Here is an 18,316-nt window from a genome sequence, read left to right as displayed (position 1 = left end):
GGTTTACATAAATACCCTTTACGTTCATAAGAAAACATCGCCCAATGACTCATGTCTTAGAACATGTTTCTATAGTTAAGCGACATATGACTATACTAAATTTGATCTTCCTCAAAGGCAGGGACCATATTCAGTTCACTTACTGTATTAATTGAGTTTCTACTAAATGTCAGGTCCTCTAGTAAGAACTATGAATAAGACAAATGAATAAAATAATTTCTTATCTTCACTCAGCTGCTGACAATGTGATATATCATAGGTGTTCAACATATATTTGTTAAATAAATATATTGCTTACTTATAATAATATACTGTTTATTCTTTGTTCACATTTACCTTGTGCTTCCATTTGCTGCTTACAACCAATCAAACCTAGTAAGAAAGATCCTTCTAGTTTTCAAAGCCTTTTAAGGCTAGACAGGAAGAAAGACCTTTGTTCTCCTCTTCCCCCCAAGAAATAATCTAGAAAGTCAGCAAGCATAGAAGGAACATTCTGGAAGAGTGCACGTTATTCTCAGCAGAAGAATTTAGGAACAGAACAGAGAGACTGCATTACTTGCCAGTTCTCACTGAAACACTGTCAAAGAGTGGCATCAATATTTTGTTTGAAGAGCTAAAAATACCATTCATAATAAATTATAATTCTAAAAGCTTTCAAATAAAAATTTTATCTCTCACATTTAGAATTAACTGTATCTCCACTGCCTCTATTAATATGCATAACTTAAAATCTGAATGAAATCCCTGAACTGAAAGTACATAAGATACAGACTCCTTAAAGAAATTCACCTCAATGATCACTAAAAAGAAGGGAAAGTAAACACATACCCATTAAATATATGCCCTAAAGAAGTTATGCAGGGCCAGGCATGGTGGCTCACATCTGTAATCCCAGCACTTTGGGAGGCCAAGGTGGGTGGATCATTTGAGGTCAGGAGTTCAAGACTGGCCTGGCCAAGATGGTGAAACCCCATCTCTACTGAAAATACAAAAATTAGCTGAGTGTGGTGTGGCGTACCTGTAATCCCAGCTACTAGGACAGACTAAGACAAGAGAATTCCTTGAACCCAGGAGACAGAGGTTGCAGTGAGCCAAGATTACGCCACTGAACTCCAGTCTGGGTGACAGACAGAGACTCCATCTCAAAAAAAAAAAAAAAAGTCATGATTTATGACTGATAAATCATGACAGATATGTGACCCAAGAGTATGACAGATAAAGTGATTTAATTTTTTGTTGTGAAATACATTAGAATTTATTTTTAAATTAATAATATTTAAAGACTATTTTGTCCTAATAAATTTATTTAGCTGCATATGTACAAAAATTAGGTTCACTTTAAATGAAAACTCAGGGCAGAAAATGAAATGTTCTTTCACTCAATAAAAGGAACTTTCTTCAAGTCTCATTTTCTAGGCAATAAAGAAATACAAGTAACAATCATGACAGTCATATTCCTAATTTTCCAAGGCAGACCTAGAAATAACGTACACCACAGGAGAAATTAAAAGTCTTTACAAGCACATAATACATTAACACCAGTTCTTTCTACTCTATTGAAAGAGGCAATTCACGCCCAACTCTTGCATTTCATGAGAAAATTTGCTGCCAAGGACAATTTATTTTAAAAACTGAGATCTTGGATAAACACTTTAAAAGAAAACTCAGTGTTTTGTTTGTTTGTTTGTTTTTGAGACTGAGTCTCGCACAGTCACCTGGGCTGGAGTACAGAGGTGCGATATCGGCTCACTGCAACCTGTGCCTCCCGTGTTAAGTGATTCTCCTGCCCCAGTCCAGCAAGTAGCTGGGATTACAGGTGCCTGCCACCATGCCCGGCTAATTTTTTGTATTTTTAGTAGAGACGGGGTTTCACTATGTTGGCCAGGCTGGTCTCGAACTCCTGACCTCGTGATCTACCGGCGTCGGCCTCCCAAAGTGCTAGGATTACAGGCTAGAGCCACCGTGCCCGGAGAAAATTCAGTTTTAAATTAAGTGAAATAAACTCTCAGATGGGCACACATCATTGCAAACAAAAGGTGACTAACGGCTGCTCTTTCTGGTCCATGCTTTACAAAGATGTTGGGATTTCAGGAAAGCATCTTTTCTCCAGAAAAACATCACTTGGCAAAAATTAGCAATAGGAGTTGCTTTTTTCCATAAATGAATTGTTCTTTGCTTCCAAAAACAATGGGTTGGGCCTAGAACTTTGTTTGACACGTTTACCAGAGAGAGAAATGAATGTGACCAAAGAAATACAATAGTTTGGTGGCGCAGTGGCTCGTATCTATAATCCCAGCACTTTGAGGAGGGTGGATCACCTGAGGTCAGGGGTTCGAAACTAGCCTGGCCAACATGGCAAAAACCCGTCTCTACTAAAAGCACAAAATCAGCTGGGCATGGTGGCACATGCCTGTAATCCAGCTACTCGGTAGGCAGAGGCAGGAGAATCACTTGAGCCTGGGAGGCAGAAGTTACAGTGAGCTGAAATCATGCCATCACACTCCAGCCTGGACAACAAGAGCCAAACTCCGTCTCAAAAAAAAAAAAAAAAGGCTGGGCGCAGTAGCTTACACCTGTAATCCCAGCACTTTGGGTGGCGGAGGCAGATGGATCCCTGAGGTCAGGAGTTTGACACCAGCCTGGGCAACATGGTGAAACCCCATCTCTACTAAAAATACAAAACTTAGCCAGGCATGGTGGTACGCGCCTGTAATCCCAGCTACTTGGGAGGCTGAGATAGGCAGAATTGCTTGAACCCAAGAGTTGGAGGTTGCAGTGAGTCCAGATCGTGCCACTGCACTCCAGCCTGGGCGACAGAGCAAGACTCCGTCTCAAAACAAACAAACAAACAGTTTTCTCCAAGAACATACAAGAAATAGTACTTCTAATCCATTCATTTATTCATACCTTTAAAAGCTAGCTATAAATTAAGCACTAGAGTTACAAAATTAAAATAAAATAGTCCCTTACGCTTAAATCTGTAGGGTCATGTTGGCAGTAAGCAGACAATTGAAACAATATAAATATCATAATTACAGTCTGGCCAAAATGTAAAGGAGGCATAGAAAAGGCATATTCCTACTTTAGGAAGAAAATGCCGTAAGAAAGGTACTCCTACACTAGGACTTGAAGACTAATTAATTAGCTAGGCAAACAGAGAAAAGGGTAAGAGAAGGTGAAGGAAGGACATGCATAAGGAACTAGAAATATAAGCCAGTGTGCGTAGTCAGAGAACTCCAAATGGTACCTTATAGGTGAAGAGCAGGTGAGGATTAGGGATTCTTCAACATCATAAGTCATTAGGGAAATATAAATTAAAACTACAGCAAGAAATCACTAGAAACCTATTATAATGGCTAAAAATTAAAAAAAAAAAATGACAATACCTAGTGCTAAGATCAACAGGAACTCTCATACATTGCTGGGAGAAATGCAAACTAGTGGGCCGGGCAGGGTGGCTCACACCTGTAATCCCAGAACTTTCGGAGGCTGAGGCGGGCAGATCGCCTGAGCTCAGGAATTCGACATCAGCCTGGGCAACACGGTGAAACCCCGTCTCTACTAAAAATACAAAAGATTAGCCGGGGGTGGCAGCGGATATCATATCCCTCCACAGTATTGCTGGTTTCTATCACTCAACAAGCACATGGAACACACGAAGTATATCTGTAAGGAACTTACTATCTAGCTCAGGAGAAAAAAAATGTATATATGAAAAACGTATATATGAAAAAGCTAGAGGCCAGGTGTTGTGGCTCATGCCTGCAATGCCAGCACTCTGGGAGGCTGACACAGGTGGATCATTTGAGGTCAGGCACTCGAGACCAGCCTGGCCAACATAGTGAAACCCCGTCTCTACTAAAAATTCAAAAATTAGCCAGGCATGGTGGTGGGCGCCTGTAATTCCAGCTACTTGGGAGGCTGAGGCAGGAGAACTGCCTGAACCCACGAAGCGGAGGTTGCAGTGAGCCAAGATCATGCCACTGCACTCCAGCCTGGGCAGCAGAGCGAGACTCTGGCTCAAGAAAAAAAAAAACAAAAACAAAACGCAAACTAGTACAGCCACTTTGTGAAACAATTTGGCAGCTTCTCATAAAGTTAAAAATACACTTAACTACAATCCAGCAATTCCACTCCTAGATACTTACTCGTGAAAAGAAAACTTATGTTTACACAAAAACCTGTATATACATGTTTACAGTTCCAGCCAAAAAACTAGAAACAACTGAGAAGTTCTTCAACTGGGGAGTGGGTAAGCAAACTTTGGTTCACTCATCTACACAATTAGATTAAAAAGGACTGTTCTATGAATATATACAACAGGGAGGAATCTCCAATGTGTTATGCTAAGTGAAAGATACCAAACTTAAAAGGCTACAAACTATATGATTCCATTTATATGCCATTCTTGAAATGGCCAAACTAGAGTGACACAAAACCAGTCAACAGTTACCAGGAGCTAGAGATGGGGAAGGGTTTTCTACAAAAGGGTATGGCGGAATTTTGGGGGGTGACTGAGCTGTTCTATATGCAGCAGTCCACACTTATCTGTGGTTTTGCTTTCCTCAGTGTTTCAGTTACCCACAGTCAACTGAGGTGCAAAAATATTAATTGGACAATTCCAGAAATAAGCAATTCATAAGTTTTAAATTGTGTGCCATTCTGAGTAACATGATAAAATCTCATGCCATTGGACTCAGTCCCGCCCTGTCCCCACCTGGTAATCATTCCTTTGTCTAGCATATCCACGCTGTATATACCACATGCCCTTCAGTCACTGACTAGCCCTCTCAATTATCAGACTGAAAAAAAACATAGTATATATAGAGTTCAGTACTACCTGTAGTTTCAGGCATCCACAAAGGGTCTTGGAATGTATCCCCCACAGATAACGGGAGACTCCCATATCAACTGTGATGGTGGTTTTATGACTATACATGTTTCTCAAAACTCACAGAACCATATACTAAAAAGAATAAAGTTTACTATATGTAAAATATACCTAAATTTAAAAACAAAAGAAAAAGGATAAGGGATCCTAGCTACAAAGAGACTGAAAAATGATGTAAGAGCTAGTCATATCTGAGGGGTCCTGTTAAGAAGCTCTACAATGAAGCAACAGATGTCCCAAATGATCTCAAAAAATGGGTAGTGGCAATTCAGTTCCACATTATTAAGAACCCTGACAACAGTTATAGACTAGAATAAGAGCAAAACAGGGAGCAACTGGAGGCCCATCAACCAACTACCTCAGAGTAATTCAGCAGATAAATAATTGAGATCTGACTAAGGGAGAAGCAGTAGAGATGAACAGAAAAGTTAAAAGCAAGAAATTCTCAAGTTTCTAGCAATAGTGAAACCACCAACCAAATGGTTTTTTTTTAGAAAAAGATTTTAAACAAGCTAAATTTAAATGCCTGCGGGACATTCAAATGCAAACATTTGGTTAGACACGTTGTCTGGAGCTCAAGGGAATAAACCAAGATGTAGCACTAGATTCAAGAATCATCAAGGTATTCGCAGGCAAATATGAGGTCAAGTTCATATAATTTGAAGTATAAAAAGTATCAGCTTACTGATTATACAGCTTGTAAAGTGAGAAATGGTGACAATCGTGTGCCTATTTCAATGATGGGGCCTCTCTCAACCACTCTATCCTTGGCATCTCTGATTTTCTCTTTGGCTTGATTACCCTGAGAAAACTGAGGCAGTTACATAAAAAGCTGTCACTGAATTCCAAGTTTTTATTTTCTGTTGTTCATACTGTTGACATCGAGAATATTCAGTCGATAAAGGAGTAATCTACTGAATACACTTAACTGGTTAATTAAACACAGGAGGACTACTAAGAGGGGTTTGATCTGAGGTCCATCTGACCGACCTCACGGAGCAACTTACCCACACAGCCCAATAGCTTTGTCTTGGTAACTCAACTAACAACCCTATGGCTGCTTTAAGAGACCTCTGATATGCAATAAAGTTATGAGGAAATACTATAGGATAGATCCAATGACTGTAGGTAATTAGTGCTTAACCAGGGATAGGCACCAAAATTCAGTGTGGTGCTTTCTCAAAATGCCTATCTTGCCCAAAGCTCTACTTCCGAAAATTCTAATTTAGGAACTTTTGGGGTAAGGCCCAAAAATTACTATATTTTTAATAGTCTCATAAGTGATTCTGATATCCACACAAACCACACACCAATCCCAAGCTGAAAAGCAATGATATTAAATTTGGTTCCAGGCCCTACCATGGAATTCTCATTTGGAACTTTCTAAACCACATCCTAAACCTTGAAAATCTCCTCTGGTTGACAGCATACAAATACATATTTCTCAGCTAAAACCTAAAATTCTAAGCCCAACATCTGTAAAATACCCATGAATCACCAACTGACTATGATTACTGGCTTTGAGAGGATTTAACTTCTTAGCAGAATTCAGGAAAAAGCAGTGTAAGAAAAGTCATGGAAAATGAGTCACTGTCCCTCCATTCCTTAATTTCAATTCTCCATTTTAATAATAAACCTACCAGAAAAGCTCAGTTAATATTACTAACTCAAGCTTTAACTTCAACTAGTATTTAAGCATAACCAGATCCAGTCTGTTATACTGGAATATTCAGATTCCACTTTTCCAATTACCAAAATTTCCAGGATTCCAACTTTCCAATTACATCATAAACATTATGAAATCAAAACAAAAAAACTAACAAATGATTTTTCTCACCAAAATTTACACTTACCCATCTCTTCCCTTACTGACAATTTTTACTTCAAAATAATAAATCCCACAGGCTGCTGGTATTGGATGCGTGGCTCGAACTGACGCTGCATCTTTTGGGGTTTTGCCATGACCTGCACATGAAACAGGAAGGAAAAAAGAAGTCACATGAGATATTCACTGAAAAATGAAAACCTTAAACAATTCAGGAAGATACAGGTTTTTGGAATGATGTATAATTTCTGCTATCAGTTCAAATACTCAATAAAATGTTTATCATCACCATGAACCCAATATGCAAAATAGCCCAAGTTAACCACAGAACTCTTCACACTATTATTAGTTTTATTAAGATTGCAGAATCCGAATATGTAAATTGAACCTAGCAGCCTTTTATACAAATTAAATAAAAGATGTTATAGAGTACACTATATTTTTAAGAGGAAAAAGGCTGTATGAAGAACATAAGATCTTAATTTTATCAGGTCTAAATTTGTATATAACTTATATAATTTCTGTACACTCTTGCCAAAGGCCTGCTCTTTAAACCAGAAGCATCTATATCGTATATTTCTAAGTTAAACCTTTACTGAATTGGCAAAACAGCTTTCTTAAGAATTTACAATTTTGTTCTTTGGTATAGTCTTATTAATTAAAGCTGATTCATAAAATCTCTTGGGCCAATAACAGCCTATTGAGAAATACATCTAATTTCTAAACGTTTTTTTTTTTTCTTTTTAAACAACAGAAATAACACCATGCCACTGCTGACATTTTAGAAAATCTGTTAGATAATGCCTTTTAAACTTTTTAAACCAGCTATTCCTCAATTCTAATCCCATAGGGTTTGCTAAACTCACAATCACTTCCCCTGCCTCTTGCCCAAGACACAAACTACCTTGAAAGCTAGCATGTGGACAATATTAAGAGAAAATATGTCCATAAAACCATGGGAGAATAAAGACAGAAGTTGAAGTAGCATGTCAGAAGTACTCAAAGAGCATGAGTGAGACAAGTCTCCATAATCCCCAAAAGGACTGCATGAGACACAATACTCTAAATCATTATTTGGGTGTTCTAGTTAAATATGCTCCACGCAATACAAACTTCGCATTAATCTTTCAGTCATACTATAAAATTATCTTCATGGGTAGCAGAATTCTCCTCAAATTTATTGTGATTGTTTTAAAACTAAATGCCTTAAGTCAAAAATTGCATCTTAAGATACACAACCATCACACATGAATGAGATCATATCCTCCCTTACCATACATTTCACCAAATTTACCAAATTTCCAACACATGCCTTATTATTATTTAACACTTAAGTTTACACTTGCAATGCAAATTAGTGCATGTTCACACCCCCCAATCCCCTACAAAAAAAAGAATGAATTCTGCCACTCCTTCCATTACCATGAAAACTTGGATTATGGGCAGAAGTTCTTTTAGCCTGGTGACCATAAGGAGTCAACAAGCTTGGCTAGGAAGACAAAAATGGAAGCAACAATATTTACATGCATCAAAACTACTTTAACATATGATGCAGGTAATAGATTTACACTGAGCTAAGCAGCAGAAAAGAAACAACTGCACAAATCTGTGCCCTAGTCACTTTTTAATAAAATTTAATTATGGTGGCAGTAAAACACATTTTTTAGTCAAAATATGTTCCAATAAGTTACCTGAGAAAAGGCTATGGAAACTACATATTTAAAAATTAGAGAGTTACAAATAAATCTATAGAAAACTAAACAGAATCTAACTGCAGTCCTAAATCCACTAATTTTTTTTAAGGGGAGTGACCCAAACTTTTAGGGATAAAGTAATCCCAAAGTATTCTTAATAACAAATAATAGTTACATATATTTAATACTGTGTGAAAGGCACTGTTCTAACGCATTAAGTTTATTAACTCATTCAATATCCAAAACAACCCCATGAGGTAGGTACCATTTATTATCATTTCATAGTTAAATCTAAGATAAGGAAACTCGCCCAAAGTCATACTGCTTAATGAGAATTCCAAAGCAGGATTTATGCTGGGATTTAAATTCAAGAAACCTGATCTAGTGGGAGCTCTGAACCCACATGAAGGATTTAGTTACAATGAACTTTCGGGGATCACCTCACATATCCCCATGTTCTATTCTGGCTACTTCGATGGGAAAAGAGAAAGAAACTAATATTTGAAAGTAAACAGTCTCTCAAAGACTTAGGTGCTTTTGTATGGATTTTTCTCATTCAACATTTATGAAATAGGTATTATTTAACCTCACTTTTTGAAATGAAGAAATTTTTAATCTGTCATGGGCCTACAGAAAAAAATAATAAAAATTTTTACACATTATACACCCTGCCCCAAACTGGAAGAAACGTATATTAAATCCATGCATGAATTAAAATCCCATTTTTCCATTATGCAAAAATTACTATAAAGTACCAGTTATAAATCTTCAAGTATCCATTGTATTTGTTATGATTCACTGCAGATAAATTCTGTAAATGTTAAAACTAAAAAGATTTGTTTCATAAAGTTAAATTAGATGTAAAAGGTATAAGGAAAAGTTTAAATGCAAGATTAAAAGGTTTCATACTATTTCTTAAATGAGACCAGTACAAGTTGAGTATCCCTTATCTGACATGCTTGGGACCACAAGTGTTTTAGATTTTTTCAGATTTTACAATATTTGCACATACTTACCAGTTGAGCATCCTAAATCCAAAAATCCAAAATCTAAAATGTTTCAATGAGCATTTCCTTTGAGCCGGGCGTGGTGGCTCATGCCTGTAATTCCAGCACTTTGGGAGGCTGAGGCGGGCGGATCACTTGAGGTCAGGAGTTCAAGACCAGCTTGGCCAACATGGTGAAACCCTGTCTGTACTAAAAATACAAAAATTAGCCTGGCATGGTAGTGTGCGCCTGTAATCCCAGCTACTCAGGAGGCTGAGACACAAGAATCACTTGAACTTGGGAGGCAGAGCTTGCAGTGACCCAACAGTGCCACTGCACTCCAGCCTGGGCAACAGAGTGAGACTCTGTCTCAAAAATAAAAATACATAAAATCAAGTTTTGAATTCTGAAAGCATTTTGAATTTAAGATTTGGGATGCTCAAACTTGTAATATCAGCAGCAAAGGGCCTATCTCTAACAATGCTTATCACCTGAAAGTTTATTACCTTAAATTCTGTGGTAACCAAAAGACAACCTCATACTACCAAAGTTTCAACTTTTAAAACTACAAAGTCCTCGGTATTGTTTTCTATGTGGCTTTAGAAGAAAACATATGTAATACGTCCTAATTCTAAGGCTAGCAAGTTTAGCTCTTTTTATTCAAACAATCTGATGGAAAGAGTTTGAATAAACCATTCTACCCCATTCCCACTCCCATCCCTTCTCCAACATGCAGCCAGCCAGTGCCCTTCTGGAAACATAAATCAGTCGTCCTTCTATATCACCAGCTCTCAATACAATGAAGATTCCTTCCAAAGCCTCCCCTTTGGCCTAAGAAAAAGACACGCTTCCTGAACACCTTGTCTGACCTTGCTCTCCACCTGCACTTTCCACTTCCTTTCTGCTCTAGTCACATCAGCACTATTTTGATTCTTCACATTGATCAGGCCAGAGTCTGTACACATGCTATACCCTCCACCTTTCCTTCTTAGCCTGAGTAGGTCCTACTCACACTTTAAATCTTAGCTCAAGCTTTACTTCCTCAAATATTCTTTCTCTAATCTCTCCAACTTGGTTGAAGCTCCTTTTTACAAGCCCTCAAACATTTATCTCTCCTGTACATTCACACACTTAACACTCATGTGTAATTAGTTTTTCCCTGCGTTTTAATTCCTGAACCTCTTTATTCCCACTAACTTCCACTCTAACTACAATCATTCCTTCTTGAAGAAGCAAAAGCCCAAGACCCAGAGTCTAAAGCTGCAATGGACCAAGCCACCTGTAATATCGGGCACAGTGAAAATTTAACTGCGCTTTTATTTTATTAGGACTGTAATTTTTGTGGTGTTCTGATTAGTGCTTACAAAGTTCCCAAGGTTTTAAGTGGTTGCTCCAGCTTTATTTATAGTTCACGTAAGTCCTGTTACTTTTAGCGCACTGATTTTGTGGAAAACATGGTTTTCCAGCCACGCATTCATGACATTATTGCAGAAACACCGGTATCTTCCTCCAGAATACACCATCCTGTTCTATCCTCTTTCTAAAGCCTTCACATCTATACTTCCTCTTCAACATCATGGGACCTCTAATTCCTCAAACTCTTCGTGTTTTTTTCTCCCTTTTTCCTCTTCCAGGACAGGCTACATGGTAATCACTTAAAGCTCTCAAATATCCTTGATTTCCCTCATATGCCCATCCTTCTATCATATCCAACCAGCAAAACAACACTCTCAATATTATAATCTACCTTCACTACTTCCTCACTGGACAGTTGACTTCCACTGAATAAAGTTCAAAATCTTACTAACAGTCACTGCTATGAACTAATGATGTCAACTGAGCACTCTCAGTGCTACCAACAATATTTTTAGAAATGTTCAGTCAGTTCATTCCCTATTCCTCTCAATGGCTAGTCCACGTTTTCATCATTACTTTAAGCTTTACATCCTCTACTCAAATTCATAAGCAAAGTACCTTACCTCTTATCAAGAAAACAGGAGTCCAGTTGGGTGCAGTGGCTCACACCTGTAATCCCAGCACTTTGGGAGGTGAAGGCAGGTGGATCACCTGAGGTCAGGAGTTTGAGACCAGCCTGGCCAACGTAAAACCACATCTCCACTAAAAATACAAAAAGTAGCCAGGCATGGTAGTGCCCACCTGTATTCCCAGCTACTTGGGAGGCTAAGGCAGAAGAATGGCTTGAACCCTGGAGGCAGACGTTGCAGTGAGCCGAGATTGTACCACTGCACTCCAGCCTGGGCGACAAGAGCGAGGCTCCATCTCAAAAAAACAAACAAACAAACAAAAAAATCCCCAGGAGAGGCCAATGTGGGTGGATCATTTGAGGTCAGGAGTTCGAGGCCAGCCTAGCCAACATGGCGAAACCCCATCTCTACTAAAAACATAAAAATTAGCCAGGCATCGTGGTGGGTGCATGTAATCTCAGCTACTCAGGAGGCTGAGGCAGGAGAATTGCTTCAACCTGGGATCCGGCCTGGGCAACAAAGCGGGACTGTCTCAAGAAAAAAAAATAATAATAATAACCAGGTAGGCTAATCAATTTTATTTGTTAAAATGTTAAATTTTGTATACATTTACTGGAACACCATACCTTGGACTAATATAGTATTTTCATTTAATTTATGTCGCTTCGGTTTTACCTACATAACCAATAAAACAAGATTGACTAAGAAATGACACAATGGTCTCTAACACAATACTCTCCAAAGGAATTTTTAAAGATAATTTTGGTTATGTGTAATTTTCATCTTCTATACTGACATCAGAAGCTAAACTCCAGGTAAAATGTAACTCCGCTATCAGCTATTAAAAATTAGAGGAAAAAAAAAATTCCACCTTAACCTCTATCCTCCTCTAGGAAATGCCTAATCTCTTCCTTCATCTATATTTCTCAAGGATAATCTCTATCCACTATCCTCTCTACTTGGTCCTTTCATTTACTCTTTCAACCCACTAAAATCTGGTTTTTGCCCCATCACTCAATTCAAACTGCTCTCCCTAAAGTCACAATGATCTAATTTCCAAATGTAGTGGAAAACTATCTGTGCCTATCCTACTAAACCTATCTGTTGCAATACACACTATCACTTCCTCATTTCTACTAGGAAGGGTGGGGAGGCTGTCTGAGACAGTGTCTCATTCTGTTGCCCAGGTTAGAATGCAGTGGCATGATCACCGCTTGCTGCAGCCTCAACTTCCCGGGTTCAAGCAGTCCTCCCACTCGACTTCCCAAAGTGCTGGGATTACAGGTGTGAGCCACTGCACCTTCCCACGCTCAGCTTCTGTGATACCAATCTCCTTGATGTCTAGGGACCTACCATTTCTTTTGGGCTCCCTCCAGTCTTTCAACGTTGGTGTTTTTCAGGGTCCCATCTTTGGTCCACTGCTTTTTCTCACTCTATTACATATTCTCCCTCTCTCTCTCAAATACTCTGAGTTTCAACTACCACCTACAAGTGACTCCTAAATCAGTCATGACCTAGACTTCTCTCCCAAGCTTCAGGTCAATTATAGTTAACTATCAACCCTTCCTAGGAGAAACTGTCTCACACATTGTCCCTACTGAAAGAAGTAAGACCCAGACTATCCTTGTACCAGAAGGGTATTTTCTATTTTATAATTACCACCACTCCTACAGCTGATTCAACACAGGTTAGCACCTGACTTGAAGGCCGCCAATTCACAACATAGTCTGTAACGAAAAACTCTGCCCAACTAACAATCATAGCAATTAGCCAGGCCAATCTGTTAAGTCTCTCAGGAATTTGACATGGGAAGGAAAGGATAAGCCAGTCAGTGGGGAAAAAGAAATAAGAAAACAACCGGAAACTAGTGATTGGAGCTGAGTCAGTTTAATAGAATAGAACGAAGTCATGAAATCCAACTGTTAAGACCATTCAGAGCCTCCTTAACTTCAAAAGACCTGTTCCTGTTCTTTCTGTAAGGCTTGTTCCTTTGGCTTCTTCAGGTTTCCCTGAAGTCAGATCACAGGGCTGAGATTCCCATTCTTACTTATCTCCAACTATACTGTAATACAGTCTTCTTCACAATCATTATTTTATTCATGGTTCACTGCAAGAGCCTAACAGCTAAAAACCCAAACATCATCCTAACAGAGGTAGAAACCCATTTTCCTTGAGTTCTCTCACCATCATTCCTCATATCCTCTCAGTATTACTTTTAAATATCTCACAAATATATCTGCCTTTCTCTGTCCCTACCACTGACCCAGCTGAGGTCATTTCTAACATGGTCTACTGCAACAGTCTTCTAAATGAGTTTGCTATTTCCACTCTTGTGTAACCTCTTGAATCTATCTTCCAATCAGCTGTGTAATCTGACAAAAATGAAGATATGAGCCAGTCCCTTCCCATTTAAAATCCTTTGATGATTCTCCATCTCCTACAGAATAAGATCTAAACTCAACAAAATATTCCATAGGGCTCCTAACTGGGCCAGGTACACTGGCTCCTGCCTATAATCCTAGCACTTTGGAAGGCTAAGGCAGGCAGATGGCTTGAGCTCAGGAATTCGAGACCAGCCTGAGCAACATGGCAAAATCCCCATCTCTACAAAAAAATACAAAAAATTAGCTGGGTGTGGTGGCGCATGCCTGTAGTTGCAGCTATTCAGGATGCTGAGGTAGAAGGATCACTTGAGCCCAGGAGGCAGAGGTGGCAGTGGGCCTAGATCGCACCACTGCATTCCAGCCTGGACGAAGGAGTCAGACCCCGTCCCAAAAAAATAAAAAATAAAAAAATCTCCTAATTGATCTTTTCGCAGATGCTCCTTGTCACATACTCTAAATGCTAACCCAAAATTGTAAAACCAGACGCATAAAGTAATTCTGTTTTTGCTCTTCCTTCATTTGCAACACCGAGCCTCCCTTTCTCCTATATCCTACTCATCTTTTAAGACTGACCACTAGCCTCGACTCCTCCAAGAAGCTATCCCTGATACCTGAACTTCCTTCATTCTTTCCAGTGTCAGTCTGGGTTAGACGCTCCTCCTATCTTCACAGTACTCTTTATAATATTTCCCTTACTACTCTATTTTATGTCCTCCGAGCTCTCTGAATTCAATGACAGTATCTTCTTCACCTTTGCGTGTCAGAACCTAGCACAAAGTAAACATTCACTAAAACCTTATTAAATAAATGAAGAAATGAACAGTGAGAAACACAAATAAATTGTCTACTCTAGCAGAATATACATCATCAGGCCGGGTGGTGGCTCACGCCTATAATCCCAGCACTTTGGGAAGCCGAGGCAGGCAGATCACTTGAGGTCAGGAGTTTCAGACCAGCCTGGCCAATAGGGCAAAACCCCGTCTCTACTAAATATACAAAAATTAGCCAGGCATGGTAGCAGGCGTTTGTAATCCCGGCTACTTGGGAGGCTGAGGCTGGAAAGTCACTTGAATCCAGGAGATGGAGGCTGCAGTGAGCCGAGACAGCACCACCACTGTACTTCGGCCTGGGCAACAGAGCAAGATTCCGTCTCAAAAAAAAAAAAGAATATACATCATTATTGTCTACCATTCTGCATGATTATTAGATTTACTTGATTCTTGCAGTTACCAACTGGCATTTTTAAACCTAATTTCCCAAAATTTGGCAAGTAATAATTCAATTCCTTCATTTTAAAGAACATTTTTAGGCCAGGCACAGTGGCTCACGCCTGTAATCCCAGAACTTTGGGAGGCGGAGGTGGGCAGATCACAAGGTCAGGAGATCAAGACCATCCTGACTAATGGAGAAATCCTGTCTCTACTAAAAATACAAAAAATAAGCCAGGCGTAGTAGCGGGCGCCTGTAGTCCCAGCTACTCAGGAGGATGAGGCAGGAGAACGGTGTGAACCCAGGAGGCGGAGCCTGCAGTGAGTGGAGATCGCACCACTGCCCTCCAGCCTGGGCGACAGGGCAAAACTCCGACTCAAAAAAAAAAAAAAAAAAAAAAAACCACACACACAAAAGAAACATTTTTTGTATCGACCCCATAATGCTTAACAGACATTTGTACTTGTAAGCTTGTAAGCAAGCATGTTGAAATATTTGTTCAACCTTAAAAAGTGCAGGAAATTAGATAAGCAATTATATTTAGGAAATGTTCAAGGACTAATGACTGGGGGTACAGGTGGGAAAGACAGAGTAAGTATAACAAAAGTTCAACCTATTTGGTTAGATGTTGTTCAAAATATTTCAATTAAAAAGCGCAATTCTGGCCGGGCACAGTGGCTCACGCCTGTAATCCCAGCACTTTGGGAGGCCGAGGCGGGTGGATCACGAGGTCAAGAGATCGAGACCATCCTGGCCAACATGTTGAAACCTCCTCTCTACTAAAAATACAAAAATTAGCTAGGTGTGGTAGCACAAGCCTGTAGTCCCAGATACTCAGGAAGCTAAGGCAGAAGAATTGCTTGAACCCGGGAGGCTGAGGTTGCAGCGAGCCAAGATGGCGCCACCATACTCCAGCCTAGCAACAGCAGAGCGAGACTCCATCTTAAAAAAAAAAAAAAAGTACAGTTCAGGCCAGGTGCAGTGGCTCATGCCTGTAATCCCAGCACTTCGGGCGGCGAGGCGGGCGGATCATCTGAGGTCAGGAGTTCAAGACCAGCCTGGCCAACATGGTGAAACCCTGTCTCTACTAAAAATGTAAGAATTAGCCAGGCATGGTGGTGAGTGCCTGTAATCCCAGCTACTCAGGAGGCTGAGGCAGGAGAACTGCATGAACCCAGGAGAGGTTGCAATGAGCAGAGATTGTGCCACTGCACTCCAGCCTGGGCGATAGAGTAAGACTCTGTCTCAAAAAAAAAAAAAAATGCAATTCACTATTTTTTCTTTGGGTCTCACTCTGCCACCCAGGCCATCATGGCTCACTGAAGCCTCAACCTCCTGGGCTCAACCAATCCTCCTCCCTGAGCTTACTAATACTAAGTAGCTGGGATTTCAGGTATGTGCCACTTAGTCCGGCTTTTAGGGGTAGAGATGGGGTACCACTATGTTGCCCAGGCTGGTCTAGAACTCCTGGGCTCACGCGATCCTTCTACTTTGGCCTCCCAAAGTGCTGGGATTACAAGTGTAAGCCACCACACTCACTGAAATTCTCTATTTCATTGCTTCTTATAATTCCCAACTTTCATTTATCTTACATATCTCCTAAACTGTCCTAAATCAGTAAAATCAAGGTGTCTGGACTTTTTTGAAGCACTGTGTTCCAGTTACCTTTTTCCCCCAGAGTAAGCATTTTCAATCTCAACTATTCTTTAAAAGTTCTAAATGTAATCACAGGATTTTATCTACTTGAGATAATTAAGTCTCATATGAACTAAAACAGGCAATACTATGGTCTTGTGAAAAGAACACTAGATCTGAAGTTAGTGAAAATTTTCAATCCTCACTTACTTATGACTGGGAAGATCTAACCTCCAGGTTCTACCGCTCTCTAAAATTTAAAATGAAAATTCCAGGATCTTGTCCAGATCCACTAGTGTGTGTATATCTAAAACACTCTATAAAATATCCAAATAGTGGTAATCACTAAAAAAATATAAAAATGCAATCTGTTGTTGAAACATTTAGACTAAATTCATTGTCATATTCATTAAAATTATTTAAAGTAAAATAAAGTTATCATCATAACTAAGTCTAAACTTGTCACATTTGTACTTATCCAATACTGACAACAATTTCAAAAATAAGAGGGGCTATCCCTGGGTTTTTCAACAGTTGTGTGACTGCGAAGCAAAAGGCCTTCCAAAAAATTTCAGATATACTACACATAACCTGTAGTTATTCCTCTGCAATCCAATCAACCTTATCTGCATGTCCAGTATTATTCAACATTAATCTCCTCAAATCATTTAAGGAACAATACTGCTTCCAAAAGCAGTAATTTCAATTTAGAATATCTTAAAAACAGAATACAGGCTGGACACAGTGGTTCAGGCTTGTAATTCCAGTACTTTGGGAAGCCAAGGTGGGAGGATCACTTGAGCCCAGACGTTCAACACCAGCCTGGGCAACACAGTAAGACCCCATCTCCACACGAAAAAATCACAACTTAGCCCAGCATAGTGACAGGAGCTTGTGGTCCCCGCTACTTGGGCAACTGAGGCAGGGGGATGCCTTGAGCCTAGGAGGTCAAGACTGCAGTGAGCCATGATCGCACCACTGCACTCCAACAAGGCAACAGAGTTGAAACCCTATCAAAAAAAAAAAAAAAAAAAAAAAAAACACCAGAACAACCACAAAAAAACCAGAATACCTTTGGAGCAAAAGAAAGCAAAATACTTCTATTTCAAGATAAGGAAAATTCTCATCACTCTGGAAAATAAAATCACTCTTTTGAAATTCTGTAATACATGAATATATGAATAACAGTTTTTAATGTTAAAAGTGTCTTATAATACTTAGATAAAATCAATGCAGCACAATGATAGGTTAAATAAAAATTCACCCTTCTTATTCTGTGTCTTTAAAGTATTATCCACTATCTATGATACTTCTTTGCTACTGCTACTGGGACAGAGTTGCCCACTACAACCGGTGTGGTTCTCTCAGATAACACACAGAAAATCAACAGTAACAACAGAAAACACACACACACACACACACACACACAATCTACAGTAACAAGACAAGAGGAAGAGGCAGTAGAAAGAGAAAAAGACTTTCTGACAAGGGGTAAGGGAGAGACAAAAGGAAGACAGAAGAAAGGGAAAGAAAATAAAAAGGATAACAAAATTTCTGGAAGAACAAAATCTGTTCTGGAAGAAATAATGATTTATGTTTATAAAAGTTATGTTCCCAGAAAGTGAATCTTAGTATTACACAACAGAAAGTAATAAAGAGGCCAAGAATAAAAACAATTGAGACAGCAGTGTCAGGAATGTAGCAGTG

General features: G+C 39.3%; 1 protein-coding gene across 1 annotated transcript in view; it reads right to left on the bottom strand.

The window, feature by feature from the left end:
• Positions 1-18,316, bottom strand: part of RANBP9 (RAN binding protein 9) — a 96,268-nt gene that overhangs the window by 75,200 nt on the left and 2,752 nt on the right. Inside the window, exon 2 of the mRNA XM_015135575.3 lies at positions 6,745-6,856. Coding sequence (XP_014991061.2) covers positions 6,745-6,856 — 112 coding nt within the window. The remainder of the gene's footprint in view (positions 1-6,744; positions 6,857-18,316) is intronic.

Source organism: Macaca mulatta, chromosome 4, assembly GCF_049350105.2.
Source record: "Macaca mulatta isolate MMU2019108-1 chromosome 4, T2T-MMU8v2.0, whole genome shotgun sequence".
NCBI lineage: Eukaryota > Metazoa > Chordata > Mammalia > Primates > Cercopithecidae > Macaca > Macaca mulatta.
Note: the sequence above shows the minus strand (reverse complement) of the source record. Positions and strands in the feature narration are given on the sequence as shown.